The following is a 19,205-nucleotide window of genomic DNA, read 5'->3' on the forward strand; positions in this document are numbered from 1 at the left end:
TTTGGAAACCCCTTGTAGACATGCACAGAGGTGTGTTTCTGTAATGACTCTAGATCCAGTCAAGTTGACATAAAGGTTAACCATCACGCCATGCCTCCACTCACTGGTTATGGGCTCCCAGAGGTCATGCAATATGTCCACCTTAGTCCATGCCCATGCTGCCCAACACGGGGGCTGGGTGTTTACACTGAACAGAGGAGGCCCAGGGAGGAGTAACTGGATACAGGTAACTGGGTGACTATGCTGTCTAGTTTTTATGTCAACTTAACACAGCTGGAGTTGTTGAAGAGGGAACCTCAGTTGACAATATGCCACCACCAGATCAGCCTGTGCGTAAGCCCGGGGTGCATTTTCTTAATTAATGAGTGATGTGGGAGGGCCCAGCTCACCGTGGTGGTGCCACCCCTGGTCTGGCAGTCCTGAGTACTATAAGAAAGCAGGCTGTGCAGGCTATGGTGAGCAAGCCAGTAAGTGGTACTCCTTCTTCCAGATTCCTGCCCTGACTTCCTTCCAGAATGGACTGTGATGTGGAAGTATAATCGAAATAACCCTCTCCTTCACCGGTTGCTTTTGGTTAATGGTGTTTTAGCACAGCAGTGGAGACCCTAACAGAGACAGCCACTCAGGTTCGCTCCTCTGATTGTGTTTTTCACCGCGTCTCAGCGGCAGTTAACACTTTGGGCCCATGTGGCTCCTTCCTCTGCGTGTTCCTGAAACTGCCTGGTTCTCATGCACGGGATGGAGGAGGCTCTAGCCCTAAGACCGGTGTTGATGCAGACAGACTCCTTTGTCAGCCCAGATGCCTCCCTGGCAGCTTGTCTAGTTCAAAACGGCACCACACTGGACTTTGTGGTACTTGACAGTGGAAATGGTAGACCTAAAATATTGATGAATTGCTATCCTCTAAAAATCCAACAAAATGGAGTTTCTGCTTCTCGAGGAAGCTTGTGCTGTTTCTGTTAGGAAATGTATTCATGAAAAACATGCATTGTTTTGGTTAAATGAGGAGAGCAGACTCCAATAACCACAAGGAAGATTGACAGCTGAGCTCACTGCTTCCTAATGCTTTCTGGGAAAGCTGTGTGCCGGGCGTCTTCTGTCCTCAGAGGTAAAACCTTCACTTGGCCTGCATCAGATAGCAGAAGCAGGGACTTGACCTCTACTCCTTGCTGGCCCTCAGGCACTGCTGGCTCCAGGAGCTCAGAGGACTTGAGGCCTTCCCTGCCTGTCAGTTCTTACCACTGTAGTTTGGTTCTCTGAGGTGGGGACTGGGCAGCTCCTGGCTTCTTGGTAAGCTTTTGTCCAGTGCCCAGATCAAAACGGAACTCTCATTTGTCCTGCTGGGCTCATGCATCCGCTCCTGGCCCAAGTGTTAGAGGTGTGGAAGTCGTCAGCCATTTTGATTGTCAGACCCTCCAGATCTGCTAGCCTAGCAGTTGAGAGCAGAGCGGTGGAGCTCCATACACAGGAGGCACATGTCCTGGATGGATGGTGTTGCAAAACTCGAATGCAGACCAGAAAGTGCCTGGATTGCAGATGGGGTTTGGGGGGAGGGTGTTCAAGGAAAGGTTTATTATGTTAATCTTTCAGCTTTGGTGTCTCTTAGAAAAGTTCTTTCTTAAAGGACCTTAGCAAGAAAGGGAACCTTTTCTACCTTGATATGAGAACTCTCAACAAACCAGCCTTCCCAGCCCAGATCGCTTACTGTCCCGATTTTCTGGTTTCCTTTTGATTGTGCAAAGAAACCTTAATCCTTCCTTCCCTCTCAGCTGAGGATTGGGAGAAAAACACACAGCGCTTGACTTCAGATCTGTGCTGCATGCTTGGAGGGGTAGAGGAGGCAGCCTCCACAGATTCTGGGACAAAAGCCTTGAAACTGGAGAGAAAGTGAGCCAGGGTGCCCCCATCTGAGCAAGGTCAGTGTGGAAGGACACACAGGCGAGTGCTTAGGTGTGCCCTGGACTTTCTGGTACAGACATGAATGAGTCCAGATGCTCAGTGCTCTGTGACTTCTGCCAATGCCAATGATGGGTGCTCTCTCCCTTAACCTTCATGGCAGTGCTCCAAAGCAGGTCCTTTTTATTCAATTGAAACACATGGCCAGGGGCTCCAATAGTTCAGGCAGCATGCTCAAGGTCACACTGGGGTCACCAACTAGATATGCCTGCCTCTAGATTCGGCTTTTAGACAGAACTGGGCACTGGTGGAGGGAGACAAGGGTCACATCTTTCACTGTCAACTGCAGGATCCTGTGAGCATGTGTTCAGATGTTGTGGCCTGTGCCAGGGAGTGCCAATATCCCTTTCCTCAATAGAGGCCCCTCCCGTTTTCCTACATTTGGGAATGATGGAGCCTAGATAAGACAAGATGTGATACACTTTCTTTTTAGGGACTTTATGGAGATAAGTCATATCTGCCACTCCACTCACTGGGTACTCAATGACAACCATTACATTTTATTTTACATAAGACATACAGTAATACAGTCACTCATGTTAGATAATACTGGAAATGTTTGTGAATTACTAATTTTGTTAGGTGTGAGAATAATGCAGAGATATAAGAAAGTTTCATTATTTTAGGAAATATCTCTGTTTTTGAAGCATTTAGAGACAAAAATATTACACTATTTTTAACGGGCTTTAATCAGGAGCAAACAGTGAAGTTCACATGGAAGTATGCTTGTGATTAACTAGGGACGTATGTGTGCCATTCATTATACTGTTTACTCTTTGTATGCTGGTAATTTTTCATAATGAATCACTGTAAAAGGCATTTTCTGTCCCTTAGAATATACCTAGTCTGAAATGGACACCTCCCCATAATCTAGGAGAAAGCACAAATAAGTCACTTTGCTGTAGTGGAAGAGGCCCCTTGAGGGACTGTGGTTGGATGGTGGCTGGGAGCAGAGGTAGGACATGGCCTGGGAAAATAGGCTAGGAGAATGTGAGAGGCCAGAGGGGTCCAATTCCAGATCCCAGGTGCTCAGGCGTGGTGTGGAGCAGTTTCGAGGCAGTCCTGACTCTTACAAAGAAAAAGCAGTTGATGGTTTAATGCTGGACCATTGTCCTTCCAGGAGGACAGACTCCTTGCTCCTCTGCAGCGACATTTGTTCATGTGCTGCTGGATGATATTAGGAAAGCACCGCCATGGTAGTTCGTCAGACATCTTCTCAGGGTGTGCACTAGTGAACAGACATTGCATTTGTCCTCTCGGATTCCCCCTGCTTTCTTTTGGGGAGGGGAAAGATTCTGTAATCTCATCGGTTTTACATGAATGTTCATTTTTCAGACATAGCCTGGAACGGATAATCAGATCCTCCCATCTCCCAGTAACTTCTTCTTTTGTGTTTTCCCTTATCGAAAAAAGCCAGCGTGAAGAGGCACAGCCGTGCGAGTGTTCCACTTCTGTTATCTTCTCTAACTAAGCTAAGAACAATGCCAAGGACTCGACCAAATCGAAGAACTAACTGTTGGGCACCTTTGAATAGAGAGATCACTGCTAACCAAGAAGCTTCACAAGCATTGGTTTAGCTCTCTGAATTCCCTGTTAGCCTTCAGTGGAATTCCATTTTTTTCTTCTGAGTCATTGGCATAGGAACATGCACCCAGCAACCTCAGTGGTGATTTCCTAAGTTCTTGGGGGGAAATGAATTGTATCAGACTAATAATATCCACAGATGCACCACACTTTTTGAGCTGTGAGGGGCTGTAAAAGGAACCTGGTACAGCTCTCTTAGTGGAAGAGACATTCACTTTAACTGCATAGTCAATTCTCAATTAACAAGGGTAATGGAGTGGAAGGAGGTCACTGATAATCAAAAATCACAGTGAATAGAAGATTATAGTCAACACTCTGTTTTCTGGGGGCTGATTAACTGGTTTTCAGGCTAACTGTGGTTAAGACACAATGGACCTTAGGATGCCATCTCTTTGCTAATTGGCCAGCAGCTGCTCAACACCTGACACCCACCCACGGCCTCTATCCCAGGGAGAAAAAAGTTTCCTTTGGGGAAACCATGGTGGGGTCAAGTGGAACAGCAGGTCTTGGCTGGACTGGACTATAGTGACAGAGATAATGGTTTGGGGTGTGAGGAAGAGTTGGCAGTTAGGGCTTGTCCCACCAGCCGCTTGAGCAGTGACTCCCAGTGCCAGCCATCAGAATTACCAAAGCGCTTTGTGAAGTTCTAGACTGCTGGATCCCAGCCCTGCTTCCTGACTGAGTAGATGTAGAATGGGACCTTGGGATTCACAGGCCTAACAAGTGCCCAGGTGATGCTGCTGGACTTTGAAAGCTGCTGCTTCCTAACACATACTTTCCATGCAGGTTGTGCATTAGCATCCCTCAGGAGCTTTTAATCACTATTGTTAGCTGATGCACTTGGCCAGCTCTATGAAAGGCTCCTGATGTGGGACCCAGGCAGGACCAATGTTAGCACTCCCCTGGGTTTCTATTGTGCAGCAGACATTGACAGCCATTGCTCCACAGATTGCTGCCTACACTTTAGATATCCGTACCTCAGGCCCACAGATCTGTGCCTCAGACACTCATATCACATCTTTTTTCCCTTGCCATGGGTCATAAATGGGAGATAACTGTAAGTACAAGTAACTACCTGTTGACATGTGAGGTCTAATTTGGAACTACCCTGCACCTCATCACACTGTGGGAGTCTCTGCTCTAGAGCTCTGCTTTTCAGTCCCTTTTCCAACACAAAGGTGTGACATACACCATTTGTGTTCTTTGTCCAGGAAGGGCTGTACTAACAGACACCTGGTCTACCTCAGACTAGACAAGTAAGAATGACTGTGTCCAATAGGTCAAAACCCTTACTGTTTAAAAATGGAACTAACAGCCCAGTACGAGCATAATCGTGCTATAGCCAAACAATGGGATAGCACTCAGCAATAAAAGAGCAAACTGTGGATTCAAACCGCCATGTGGATTGTGCCACGTGAAATCAGACAAGCAGGACTGTGTGTGCAACTGTACATCTGCTTAAGGTTCTAAATGACAAACCCTTGGCGGGAAAGCAGAGTAGCATTGGTTTCTGGGAGGAAGATGGTGAGATTGAATGGGACTGACGTGGGGTCTCTGGGGTGAAGGAATGTTTTGTATGCTGATGGAGAAGGTGGGCTGACACGGGTGTATTTGTCAAAATTCATAGATGGGCGCCTTCCAGCTTTCTGCACTCCGTGGTATGTGGAGAGGGCAGGAGAGAGAATGCAGCGTGTGGCTGATGGGAGCATGCAGGTTGTGGGGCTAAGAGCACCCTTGTCAGCATCTAACTTTGTTGAGTCTCAAAGAAGTAAGCTGGATCAAAGTATGGATAAGAGGCAGATTTGCAATAAAATAAGAATTATGCACTTTGGGATGTGGGCAGGCAGGTGTTCACTTTCCAAGTCTTTGAACTTTGCTTTGTGTTTGAACATCTTGTCATCAGGTTAGTGGAAATAGGCACATATATTCAAAACAAGTCCTTTCCCTCACCTGCCTCACCTCTTCTGTGTTTGCCGCCCCATAAGTCATGCTAACGGTGGCTGTATATACAGGCATTAGGTGGGCCAAAGAGCCAGGGCTGAGCCTGGAGTGCAGAGCAGGGTTATTCATGGAGAGCTGCCATGTGGTGGAGGGCAGTTGCCTTACTTAGGGTTTCTATTGCTGTGAAGAGACACCATGACCATGGCAACTCTTACAAAGAAAACATTTAGTTGGGGTAGCTTACAGTTTCAGAGGTTCAATCAGTTATCATCATGGTGGGAAGCATGGTGGCATGCAGGCAGACACAGTACTGGAGAAGGAGCTGAGAGTCCTACATCTTGCAGGCAACAGGAAATCAGCTGAAACACTGGGTGGTATTCCAAGCATAGGAAACCTCAAAGCCCGCCCCCACAGTGACACACTTCCTCCAACAAGGCCATACCCACTCCAAAAAAGTCGCACCTCCTAATAGTGCCACTCCCTGTGAAATGATGGGGACCAATTACATCAAACTACCACAGCAGGGGAATCCTGAGTCCAAACTTCCTGCTGCTAGGCCCCTCTCAGAGAGAATGCCAAGGGTATTTCCTTCTGTCACCTATGTTAGGTCCTCGGGGGCTCCTAGGGGGGGTCACGTAGACAGCCAACCCTAGAGGAGGATCAGAGAAGAATGTAGTGGGTAGCCATTCCAGCTTTGATCTGGAAGTTCCAACCCCCATTGAGGCTTTGGTAACTGTCACGCCTACAAGGCGGGGCCAAGGGAGGACCCTGAAGACCTGAGATGCACCAGCGTTTTGGTTCCTGGACGCTGGAGGTAGACAGAGCAGAGTTCTCCAGAGAACTCCGCCGGGGTGCGCTACACCTTTCCCAGACCCTGCAACCTATGCCTTCACTTGTAAGTTACCCACAAAATAAACCTCCCTTTTAACTATGTGGGGGGGCCTTAATAATTTCACCAATAGAAGAAGCCATGCCAGATGTGAGCTACACAAACTCTAGGGTAGTAGTTCTCAACTTGTGCATCGAAAGCCTTTTGACAAACCTCTATCTTCAAAAATATTTACATTATGATTCATAACAGTAGCAAAATTACAGTTATGAAGTAGCAACAAAATAGTTTTATGGTTGGGGGTCAGCACAGCATGAGGAACTGTATTAAAGGACCACACATTAGGAAGGTTGAGGACCAGTGCACTAGGACTTTGTCACAAGTGGGACTGGTCCCCATGCCTCTCCTAAACCCAGGATACGCTGAGGTTAGCAATGTAAGGGTAGAAGCTTCCTCGCCTGGGGATTAGGAAGGTTAATTAGGAAAGTTGGGAGCTTACAATATGATACTACCTGGAGACCACACTGAATCCCAGCAGCTACCTCACCTCCAGCAAATCACAACTCACCCACAGGACACCTGCGGCACTCACAGCACACCTGTGGCACTCACTCTGCAGCGTACTTCCACAGAACTCCACAGCATACCACAGTCCACCTTCACAGCCCACCATAGCATGCTCACAGCATACCCTCAGTACACCTACCACGTGTCTGCCGTATACCGTCAGACTCGCTTGTGTCAGATCCTCCCGTGTCCTTGCTGCTCTCTCACAGCGTATCCCACTTACTGTGCACATATAATGCCCACAGTTCATAGCACAAGTTTCTCTCTATCCTCTGCCCCCACTGGACACCACATTCACAGAACACCTTCTGTGGCACACCCCAAAGACCCATCCTTCATCACAGGCCTCCATGTCAGACTCCTACAACATCCCTCTACACCACAGACTCCTGTTTGGCACCTCTTGAGACTCATGCTTCCAACAGGTCACAGTACACTCCCCATGGCACATCCCACAGGAAGCAGGAGAGGCCCTTGCCTGTGCCCTTGGAGAAGGCGCATCCTGGGATCCAGCTGCAGTAAGAACTTGCCTGCTTTTGCCGTCCTTACTCTTGCAGAGCATGAGATACTCCTCAGGGAAGAATTTATGATTGATGTCTAAAGGACTGCTAACATGCTGATTACATCTATTGTTTCCGACAAAAATGAATGAGCCCATCGTGAATACCAAAGAGCTGAAGGCTAGGGTGGGCAATCTGGGCTCTTCAGGGCTCCTCTCACCTCCACAGATACCAGTAAGTAAGTGGTCCCTCGGGTCCACAGGAGCTGCACATGCTCGGTAGAAATGAGTCTTTGAACCAGGCCTTCAGCCTCTGAGTTTCCATCAGAAACAAGATAATCTGACCATTTTGTCTGCATAGATAGAGTTAGCACAGAGTGAGGTTAATATGCAGGGCAGTCTAGGCATAGGTACAGAATATGAGTTCAAAACCATAAAAAGTATCTCTTAACATACTATTTAGCTATGTTTACTGTTGTTTATATGGCCATGATTTCTCTTTGTTACCATAGGAGTAGCTTTTTTTTTTTTTTCTTCCTGCATCCCATTTCTCTTCTAAAAGACATCCTGAGATCAGGGACTGTATGTACCCAAATCATCTCCATCCTCCATGACCAAGTAGTTGCACACAGACCTTAGGGATCTGGTTGGTGTGTGCAGTGGCACAATTTCTTGGTGAGCAAGCCATCCCAGGAACAGCATCATTTAGCTTATCTGAGCTGCACTTTCAAAACCAGCTGTCATCGGAGCACATTCTCATTTACATCTACTCTGCCCGTTAATGTCACATGCTAATTAAATGGGTCATTAAGATGCCAATAGGTCTGCAACTCCATGTGGTACAATCTTTTCACTTTCAGCCGGTGACCTGATCTCATTGCTTCCTATCCATTACCAAGGCTTGTCCTCAAGCCCATTCCCAGCCACCCTCGCACCACCACACGTGGCCCTGCCCCAGACCTGTTGGGAAGAGGCCCCATAGCAGTTAACACCGCTGGTTCCAACCATAGTATGACCAAACATTGGAGCGATGAGTGTGCATCTGAGTTATAGACATTGTCATCTTCACAGTGTCCCCCTAGAGGCAGACAACACAAACGCTGGAGTGCCAGCAGTTAGGGAGCTTGCTTGTCACCCAGGGCAGTCCAGCTTCCAGGGAACTGCTCTTGGAGTTGCCGTTCCTGGCACCAGCCAAGCCCTTAGCTCGCTGCAGTCTCCGCCGGGTTTAAGGTAGAGATCGCTGTGAGCAGATGCAGTCTTCTGGAAGGCCGCGCCAGTGCAGCCCACAGCTTGCATGGCATTTTTTGAACTCGTGCTATTTTATTGCCCTGGGCAAAAGGATGTGGCGGCGCTTACTTCTTCCCCCCCTCTGTGGCTCAAGCGCTTCAGTAATTTAAAAATGCATTCCTCCTCCTTCATCCTAAGAAGTAAAAATAATTATAATAGAAAACCGGTAATTTGCAGCTGCGATGCCAGGCTGATAATCAAAAACTTGTAAATGGAAACATGAGCATATGTTTATCACTTCTTGAAATTAGAATGCAATTGAACGGAGCTGTGGCCTCTGAGAGAGGGCATTATGGGAGGGAAGGCAGGTGTAGTTGTTAGCTGGAGACCTGCCTGCTAATGAGGCTTTTAAGCTGCCTTTGCCTCAGGAGCAGTGAATAAGGAAGGCGTCCCAGGAGAGGCCCAGGTGTTCAGGGGACCCTCAGGTAATGACTCCTGAATTGACCACTCCCTTAGGTAACAGCTCACCAGCCACTGCCCCCAGGATCAAAGTTTAACTGTGGTAAGCTAGAACCCTTTCCACCTGCCTACTCCGCCTGCCCTCTCACTGTCCCAACGTGCCCCAGAGCGTCCCGCTTTCCCAGATTTTTCAAACAGCATGTCTCTTACTTATCTGCCTCAATCCTATTCCTCCTCAAAGCACCTGTTCCTTCCTCCTTGCCCCTCTCCCTCAAACTGGCTGGGCCTCTTCCCTACATCCAGACTCTCTGCTTTTATTGTACCAGCTCTTCCCCTGAGCTGTGACCCTCTGCAGCTGGCCTTTCTACCTATTACTACCCCAGACAAGCCGCTGGGCAGGGATGCATCTTGCCCTCTGGCTCCTGATGCCCAGCAGGTGCCATGTGAAGTTTGTGATATGAAAAGCTAATTCATGGCAGCTAAGGGCTTTGAAACGAGTTTCAAGTCCTTCTTTGAGAAAGAGCTGCTGGGACTTAGTGTCGTTGATAAAGTAGCCCCACAATGCATTCCACAACCAGGTGAGCGGTTCAGAATCCCTACATCCATCTTCACCTTTGTGTTGGGCAAGAGATGGCTCATGAGGTACACCTGCTCAGTCTTCGAGCCAAATAGAAAATTGGGTGGTAAACGCCTCCCACCACTCTGCTGTAATCACTGTCGCTCGCCTCTTCTTGTGATATTATTAGAAGCCTGAAGGACTCACAAACACTTTCAGCATCTGAAGGAGGTCAGCCCTAATACTGAATTGGTTGCAAGCCTGAAATTTTTTTATCCTATTTGTGCTCTTGCCCAGTGCCTAGCTCACTCCCCTGGATGGGTCACCAGACCCAGTTTCTGTCTGTAAGAGGCACGTCTGTCCGTGCCCCGGCTTCTCATCCCTACCCTATTACAGTTTCCGGTCTGTGGATGAGGGAGCCACACGTTTACTTCTCAGTCAGCCCCTGGTTTGCACTGGGCTTTATTTTTGTCAGCAGTTCATGGCCACGTGGTTTGTTCCTCACTCCTTCTGTTGCCCTGAGCCATGGAGAAGACGAGTGGTCAACCATGACCCTGTTCTGAGCATCTCACCCATAAGACCTCTAGTGGGGACATTCCAGAGTCATTCTTGTTGGAGTTCTTGGTAAGAATTTCTATTGCTGTGATGAAATACCATCATCAAAAGCAACCCGGGAAGGAAAGGGTTAATTTCATCACACATGCCCAGATCAGTCCATCATGTAGGAAGTCAGGAGCTTCTTGCTGGCTTGCTTCTTGTGGCTTGCGCAGCCTGCTTTCTTATAGTACCCAGAACCACCAGCCCAAGGGTGTAATCGCCCACTGTCATCTGGGCCCTCCCATATCAATCATCAATCAGGAAAATGTTTACAGGCCAATCTGGTGGGGGCATTTTCTTAACTGAAGTTTACCCTTCTAAAATGACCCTTGCTTATGCCAAGTTGACGTAAATCTGGCCTGCACACTTGTTCACTGTCCCAATGCAGAACCAGGGAGAGAAGAGCTGGGCGTCAGGTAACAGGTACCCTTCGTCAGATACCTTACCTTGTCTCCAGTGTGCTGACATACAGACTAGCTGTGGTCTGGTTGCTACCCCTCAGCCCAGGAATGTCGTAGAGCTCTAGGTCTGAGTCGGAACATGTTGCCCTCATGATGCAGGTAGTGAGTGAATGGAAGTAAGATGTGGGAAGGCTGGGTAGCCAGTCTGGATCTTCAGTAGGAGTTCTAGGGAGGGACAAACTGGACTGTGGCCCGCTGATTACTCAGCATTTCCAAGCCAAGGTTCTGTGCCAGTTCAGTTGTGTTCAGGGCACAGAAATGGGAAGACAACAAGCTGAGCCCTCTGCCCAAACCCTGCTGCTCCTATTATGTGGGCTAATACTTACCAGGCAAACGTGTGGTTCTAATGTATTGGAGCCAGGTGTACTTAGTTAATGCAGTCATAGGACCTTATTAAATAGTAGAGAAGCTGAAGAACTGTATGGGAGGAAGGAGTTTTGAGTACTGAATTGAATACTATGGAAAGAGTCAAGCTAGGAGTGGCTGCCCTCTCACGCACCTTCTCCCCTCCAGGGGCTAGTGAGGGATCTAGTCCTGAAAGATGGTTGGAGGTAGAGGAAGGGAATAGATAGAAAGCCTCTTGTGGATTCTGGCCTACTATTGCTTACATTTTTGTAGGTCACTTCTCTATCTCAAATAACCGGAAGTGGGGAATTGTTGCTGATGGATAGGGTTTGTGGAATCTCTATCCTGGTCTAACTCAGTACCTGGCCCTGGATCCAGTGACCTTCTTGTGCCCATTTTAATTTTAATCTGGAGTCCACTTAGACTTTTTAAAGAATTCTGTTTTGCCATTTCTTTCTGCTGCCCCATTCAGTGAGGAGGGGCAGTCATGAGTGGGGTGGGACTGAGGGGCTAACTGCTGAAGCTGAGACTTACACAGAGTCACCAGAGCCAGCTCACGGCCCTTCTAGGCTGGGAACAAGTGATGATGAACAGTGTTGGAGGGCTGCACAAGGGAGTGGGAAGCCCGAGCCCCAGAAGGAAAAGGGCCTGGCCTGGCATTGGGAGGGAGTAGAGAAAAAGGAGGCAGGCAGATGTCCCAAAGGGGAATATGTGACTTGGTATGGATGCATTGAGAAAAGGCAAGAGTAATATGCTGGATAGTTTTATGATGGTGCTTCATTGCAGCAATAGCAATCCTAACGAAGACAAATTGGTACCAGGAGTGGGGTATTGCTGTTACACACCTGATCATGCTTTTGGGAGGCCTATGGAAGGACTTTGAAACTTTGGGCTAGAAAAGCCATTGAGTGTTGAGAGCTCAGTAGGCTGTTGTGTAAGGAAGGAGCTTGGGAGATAAGAATGTTGAGAACAGTGCAGAAGATGGATGCCTAGCTTGTGAAGTTTCAGGGGGAAGTTTGAAGATTCTATCAGAGCCATTTGCTATTTTGAATTAAAAGTCTGTCATTCTGGTCAGTTGGGCCTGAAGAGTCAGCTGCGATTAACAAGATACCAGCACCGTTGAAGTGAAACCTTTGTGTCACTGGGACAGATGATGCTGGTTAGCTGGAGCTAAGGAATTATCGGTGATTAAGAAAAGGCCAGCATCATCAAGGTGAAATCTTCTGGGAGGTATTTCCTTGGGGTAAGCACACAGAAGCTGTATTCCAGAAGTGGCTGAGGTTGTACCTTGTGCTGGCAGCCAAATTTGGTAGTGTAAGAATCACCCAGGTGGTACTGGTTTTGAGGGCATGAAGGAGTCATGGAGAGCAGCTAAGGCTCAGCGCTGTGTTACAGAGTCCCTGAAGAGAGCCCAGGAAGAGGCTGTTGGTGAAAGTGCCCCCCAGGTGCAGCAAGGGACCCCAGCAGTTTTGGAGATGCCAGTACCATGGGATGACCACCAAGGACAGCAGCAGCTGTAGAGTGGAGCCAGCCAGAACCTAGAAGACAAGCTGTGTGTACTGCGGAGGGCAGAGCTGGAGAACTGACCCAAACCCTTTGGAGGAGCCCAGAAGAGCATAAGTGAATCCCAGATAATTGGTCATTGAGTTATTTACACTGTTGGAGTTTGGTTTTGCTTTGTTCAGGTTGTGCTCTGGTTCTTCCCTCTTGAAGTAAGAAAGTACTTAATTTAATTTTGATTTTATAGGAACCCACAGTTGAAAACTTAAAGAGAGAGAGGGGGTTGGGGGAGAGGGAGAGGGAGAGGGAGAGGGAGAGGGAGAGGGAGAGGGAGAGGGAGAGGGAGAGGGAGAGGGAGAGGGAGAGGGAGAGGGAGAGGGAGAGGGAGAGGGAGAGGGAGAGGGAGAGCGAGAGCGAGAGCGCGAGAGCGCGAGAGCGCGAGAGCGCGAGAGCGCGAGAGCGCGAGAGCGCGAGAGCGCGAGAGCGCGAGAGCGCGAGAGCGCGAGAGCGCGAGAGCGCGAGAGCGCGAGAGAGCGAGAGCGCGAGAGAGCGAGAGCGCGAGAGAGCGAGAGCGCGAGAGAGCGAGAGCGCGAGAGAGCGAGAGCGCGAGAGAGCGAGAGAGCGAGAGAGAGAGAGAGAGAGAGAGAGAGAGAGAGAGCGCTATTTGGGGGTTTTACAGAGAATTTGGATATTAAAAGAAATTGGATTTTTTTTTAAAGACAACTTTTGGATTTAGAAAGCTGTGGGACTTTTTAGGTTTGTAAAATGTTTTATATTGTAATGTCTATTAATATGGGATCTTGGGGATGAACAAGAAAAGTAAAGGTTGTGGCTTAACAGTGATGTGTTTGTGTGTCAAGTTGACAAGGGGTCAGTTGTATTGGTTAGTTTCATGTCAACTTGACATAAGTAGAGTTATCCAAAAGAAAGGAGTCTCAACCGAAAAAAAAAAATGCCTCCATAGATTCAGCTGAATGACATTCTTAATTAGGATTGATAGGGAAGGCCCCAGCCCATTGTGGGTAGCACCACCCTGGGCCAGTAGTCCTTGTTTTTATAAGAGAGCGGGCTGAGCAAGCCATGAGGAGCTAGCCAGTAAGCAGGACCCCTCCATGGCCTCTGCATCAGTTCCTGCCTCCAGGTTCCTGCCTTGTTTGAGTTTCTGTCCTGGCCCCCTTCAATAATGGACTGCAGTGTAGAAGTATAAGCCAAATAAACCCTTTCCTCCCCAGCTTGCTTTTTGGTCATGGTATTTCATCACAGCAATAGTAATCTTAAGACAAGTAGGCTCTGAGAGGACTGACTGGGTAATGGTGCTGTCATTTGTGGGGAATTGGAAGCAGTGTAACTACACCAAGGGACAGAGGGCCTTCCAGGTGAGGGATGAGCCCCAGGAAAAGGACGGAAGCCAGCAGCTCCAGGCCAGGTGTATCATAAAAGGGGACCAAGATGATAGTGTCATTTATTCAGCAAGCATTTATTAAACACCTCTGTGTACCACCTTGAAGGCCATGGATGTAAAAATAGATTTGTCTCAGTTGCAGGAGGACAGCAAAAGACCGGGTGTCCACTCACCATGCCACGAGCAGAGTTGATGAAGGACAAAGCCATCACAGTGAAAGGTGCATCCTGGGAGATTGAGCTGTGGGAAGTGATGAGTGAGGGATGGCCAGCATTAGGGCCTGGGCAGGGCAGGGAGGGGGCAGGGAAGTGCAGCCTGAAGGAGGATTCACAAGGACTAGACACAGAATGAGAAATGTTGGTGTCTCATACTGCAGATGTTTTTATGCTTGAAGCTGATTCAGGAAGATGGTGGCCACCCACCTGCCGGTAAGTGATCTGTTAGGTACTTAGAGAATAATGGCTTCAGTTCACACAACCATTTTATGACTTCTGCTTTCAATTATTTTTTAGCTGAACAGTTTTTAAAATGATGATGTTTTTAACAACACCCCCCTTTTTTTTCTTCTGCTGTTCTGTGACCCACAGAGAAGTGTGAGGTTGTTTTGCACTTGAATTTAAAAATAAAGTATTCCCGAGTCCCATTTCATCTGCAAGATGACTTCTTAAGGACCAGTTCATCCCAACATGCATTTTTATAGGATGCCGTGGGAACAGAAAGGGACAGGGTAACACCAATCATTTGTGACATTTGTGAAAAAGCAAGTCCTTGAACGTCTGATGTTCCTGGTTTCTGTCTTTTCCTCTAACATTTGAACTCCACCATTTCGGTAAAATAGGAGGAAGGTCCTTTCCACGACACCCATTCTGTACTTTGAAACCTTTTAGGTCCTAAGGGCCTGCTGCTGCCCCTCTGTGAAGTGCATTCTGTCCAGTCTCTCTCTGTCACATTCACCTTTGAACTTGTAGAGTTCCAGCTAAAGCTTCTGGCTCTGGGGACAGCAAAGCTACACTTAGTTCTACAGCACCCCCAGCCTCTCTGGGGTGGGGTGGGGGGGAGTGGACATGGGCGGGGCTTATTGATCTCCATCCCCTCTCCTAGGGAAAGAGGCTGCGGGCATCTTTATGCTCTTGCTTTTGAAATTAAAATGGATTTAATTGGTTTTGGAGAGCTTTGCGGTTTCACTTAAACATGGTGCCGTTGGGAACCTGGGAGGTAGCTAAGAGGAGCAGTTGCCATCCTAGTTCCCTTTGTTCACTCCCACCCAGAAGACACCTGGAGAACCCAGCCAGGCAGCGTCCAATCCTAGCTCATCTTATCATGCAACCTTAAGCAAATTAGCTCACAACTGCAGGTCCCAGTGTGGGTCCCAAGGCGGAGTAGCAGCATCTAGTTGAAATGGTGTGTGTAAAGCAAGGGCAGAGTGCCTTTGATGTGGTTGGTAAAGCCTTTGCCCAGATTGCAGACTAACTCCAGTTTTTCTCCAGGACTCAGAATTACTCTGCCCTTCGACACTGACCGCTAGGCCATACCAGCAAATGTGGGCCACCCTCATTCTGACATTGGCCTTGGAGATGTACCTAGGGTCCTTAGGAACCTAGAATCTCGTCATTTCGGATGGGAAAGCAGTTCAAAGCCACAGAGGGTCAGCTGCAAAGTGCCAAACGTCATAGCATCTGCCCTCTTAACCTCACAGACGTTAGGCTGACCTCCTCTCAGAACATCCTCTGGCTTTTTAATTATTGGCATCAATGGATGTGGGATCATCTGTGTTGTTTTTACTTAACACAGACTCTACCCTAGGAAAAGCAGGGCCTTCTTAGAGCCAAAATGGAAGCTATGTGGTGAGTGCCATCATTCAGTTTTTTAGATGTAAGTGTAAGTTTCTCACCTGAAGTATTGTTACTCAGCCGGTATTTGTATACCATGCCTTCCATCCAGGTTCTTATACAGTGACCCGAGTGTCCTACGTCCTTACTGTTTCCTATAAAAACCAGTTAAGGCTTCAGAACACTTGAGATGAAGGTACTAAGTTTTCTTAGTTCCCAAAATGTCTTCCTTTTGTGGCTGAAATGCTCGTGTTAGATTAAAGCAGAAAGTTATTTTAAATAATCATTTCTGAGTTAGCAAAGTGAGAGGGATTTTTTTAAGCTGTGTAGCAGTTTTCTCTGGTTATATCTTGAATCCCCCTGTTGAGAGGAAGTCAGACCTTCCCATCTGTAAGTGGTTGTGAAATCGCTGAAGGGTTTTAGATGGATCTCTCTCACTGAGAGTGAGGTCAGCGCTTGGTGCTCCCAGGAGGAAGGGGAAAGGAAAGCATTGCCCTGGGTCCTCTTTAACCTCGTACTTCTCTCAGTGTCCTCCCTCCAGGGAGAGGCTCGTCTGTGTCGTCCCAGGTGCCTGTCTCACTGGGCCTGGTGAGGGCTCTGCAATGGCACAGCCCTCAGATACGACCCCCCCCCCCCCCAGACTGGAACTGAAGAGCTTGCTTTCTGGAAGGCCATGTCCCCCTGTGCTAGAAATCCCGGTGCTGAGCTACAAGTCTGAGCCTGGCGCCCTGAGCTCACTTGCTCTCAGACAACCCAGACCAAGGAACATCATGTCAGTTTCTCAGCAACAAGACAGGTGGGGTGTGACTCAGACATTAACACTGTGAATGGGAAGCACAGAGTAAACGGGACTGAACATTTTAATTCATTGTGATTCATGCTTTAAGATGGAGTCGCTCTACCATAGAAAAGCCCGCTCCAGATCCTGGGTGTCTGTGTGACAGTTTGTTTTAAGTTCAGGAGATGAAAGTCTTGAAATTTCTATTAAGGAATCTTAAAGTGTCACTGCTTTTAAGATTGGCAGCAAATCTTGGCAAAATCTACTTGGAAGAATAAACAGTTCATATTGTGTGGGAGGGAGAGGGGCTTGGTTTCCTTCAGAAGGCAAAACCCAGTGATTTCACAGATGCCATCTCAAGCAGTGTGGGTGGGGGGACTTGTGTCTGTCAAGCAGCTCCATAGCGTGTGTTGCAGACAGAAGTGACCGTGTCCTTATGTGTCATAAAGGGACTAGAATCGTAGTTTTGTTTGTTTGTTTTGAGGCAAGGTCTTTCTATTACTTAGTCCTAGTTGGCCTAGAACTCGCTGTGTAGACCAGGCTAGCTTTGAACTCACAGAGATCCACATGCCTCTGCCATGATAGAGCTCAGTGTCCTTTACCTGGCAACAGCGATGGAAACCAGGATGTAGCCATCAGTGACTGTAACCCTGCAGGGACTGTCGGCTTACTAGGAAAAAATGTCTTCCTTCCCGGGGGTGAAGGGACCGTCAGAGAGATCCTTCTACGTCATGATTATGTATACCTCGCTTCAGCTCTCCTGGGAAATTGCTGAGTCAGTAAATAGGGTGCTGGGATGCTGTCACTGAGAGATCTCCATTGTTCCCCAGGCTTCATGCCACACAACCGAAAGGTTTATGTTGATACCATTTTTATCTCTGTTTCTTCAAATATATAGAAAGACTATGGCAACCCCCATCCCCTTCTGAGGTGATGTGTTCAAAGATACCCAGCAGCTACTTTAAACAGTGCATGGCACATTGTGCTGCCCTCTAGAATGGGATTCCGCTTCCTTCTTAACCAAGCACATCCCGGGTACTGTAGCCAGGACTGTTGTTCTTTAAGGAACAACAGCTGTGGTGATATTTTATTTGTGCTGAAATGTGATTTTATTTGGATGTTAATAAATAAAGTTGCCTGGAGATCAGAGGTCACATAGTGAGCCATAAACAGAAGTCAGGTGGTGGGTAGCCCACGCCCTTAATTCCAATCACATGGCAGACAGAATCTCTGTGTGGTCAAGGACACAGCCAAGCGTGATGACACACACCTTTAATCCCAGTACCAACCATAGAGACCTGGAGGTCTGTATAGACAGGCAGTGACGAGGAAGTCATGTGGCTGGGCTTAGAGCCAATGAGAAGGCAGAACAGAAAGGCAATAAAAACACAAGTCAGGCAGGAAGACACTCTCTCTGGGGAAGCCACAGTGATGAGGTGGTAAGATAAGGTAGTCTTTGCTAGTTCTTTGAACTCTTTGGCTATTACCTCTGTATTTGGCTCTGTGTTTCTTATTTAATAAGACTGTTTAGAAATTCGTCTACAAACAGCAAAAGTTATCATGGGTTTCTTACTCCTACTTCACAGTTTCATGGAAGATATTTGATCTCACTGTAGATCTCCACAATGGATTGTTTTAAAGTTTATTTTTATTTATGTATATGTATGTGTGTTTGTGAGTATATTCCACATTGTGTGCAGGTACCCACAGAGGCCAGAAGAGGGCATTGGATCCCTTAGAGCTGCAGTTACGTGCAATTGTAAGATGCTTAGAATGGGATCTGAAAGAGGAGCAAAGGATCTTTTTTTTTTTTTTTTTTAAGACAGGGTTTCTCTGTGTAGTTTTGGTGCCTGTCCTGGATCTTGCTCTGTAGACCAGGCTGGCCTCCAACTCACAGAGATCCACCTGGCTCTGCCTCCTGAGTGCTGGGATTAAAGGCATATACCACCACTGCCACTGGGTGAGCAAAGGCTCTTAACCATCTTTTCCCAGGAATTTTTTGGGTGTGTGTGCTGAGGGGAGCACATACATGTTCATGTGTATGAAATGTTCATGTGAGTGAGGGTGCACATGTCATGGCGTGCATATGAAGGTCAGAGAAGAACCTCAAGTGTCAGTCCTCACTGTCCACATTGTTTAAAGCAGGGTCTGTGGTTCACCTCTTGGTACCAGGCTAGCCGGCACATGACTTCTGGGCATTCTCCTGTCTCTATCTCTCATCTTGCCATAGGCATGCTGGGATTACAGGTGCACACCACAGGTACTCTATCCACCAGGCTGTCTCCCCAGCGCAGGATGGTTGTTGTTGTTTCGCTTTGTTTTTCCTTTCTTTGTTGGGAACTTTCACTTTATCTGTAAAAGGAAGTACTTTGCAGCGTTAGCATACCCAAACTGCCAGCCAGCATCACTTCGCTTGTACATGGGAGCCATTTCCAAGTAAACTGCAGGTTACTTGAGCACAAGCATTGTGATGCTACAAAAATCAGACCTACAAAGCAGATGGCTACTGAGTGATTAGTGGGAAGGTAGCATGTACATGGCTAATCTGAACTAGGAGATGGTTCATGTTTTGGGTAGAGTGAAGCAGACTGGTACAGAATGGCACATTTCACCATGCTCAACAGAACAGCATCAAAACCTTTAAAAGTGTGTAAGGAAAACTCACTTCAGTTTGA

The 19,205-nt window shown here is 47.7% G+C and overlaps 1 protein-coding gene across 4 annotated transcripts in view; it reads left to right on the forward strand.

Annotated features, from left to right (window-relative positions):
- Positions 1 to 19,205, forward strand: part of Nmnat3 (nicotinamide nucleotide adenylyltransferase 3) — a 121,881-nt gene that overhangs the window by 16,981 nt on the left and 85,695 nt on the right. The window contains exon 2 of one of the 4 annotated variants that reach the window (XM_076576879.1): positions 14,060 to 14,143. The exons of the other annotated variants lie outside the window; for them this stretch is intronic. Coding sequence (XP_076432994.1) covers positions 14,098 to 14,143 — 46 coding nt within the window. The 5' untranslated portion in view covers positions 14,060 to 14,097. The remainder of the gene's footprint in view (positions 1 to 14,059; positions 14,144 to 19,205) is intronic. 4 annotated transcript variants of the gene reach the window in all.

Source organism: Peromyscus maniculatus, chromosome 7 (assembly GCF_049852395.1).
Source record: "Peromyscus maniculatus bairdii isolate BWxNUB_F1_BW_parent chromosome 7, HU_Pman_BW_mat_3.1, whole genome shotgun sequence".
In the NCBI taxonomy this organism is placed as follows: domain Eukaryota; kingdom Metazoa; phylum Chordata; class Mammalia; order Rodentia; family Cricetidae; genus Peromyscus; species Peromyscus maniculatus.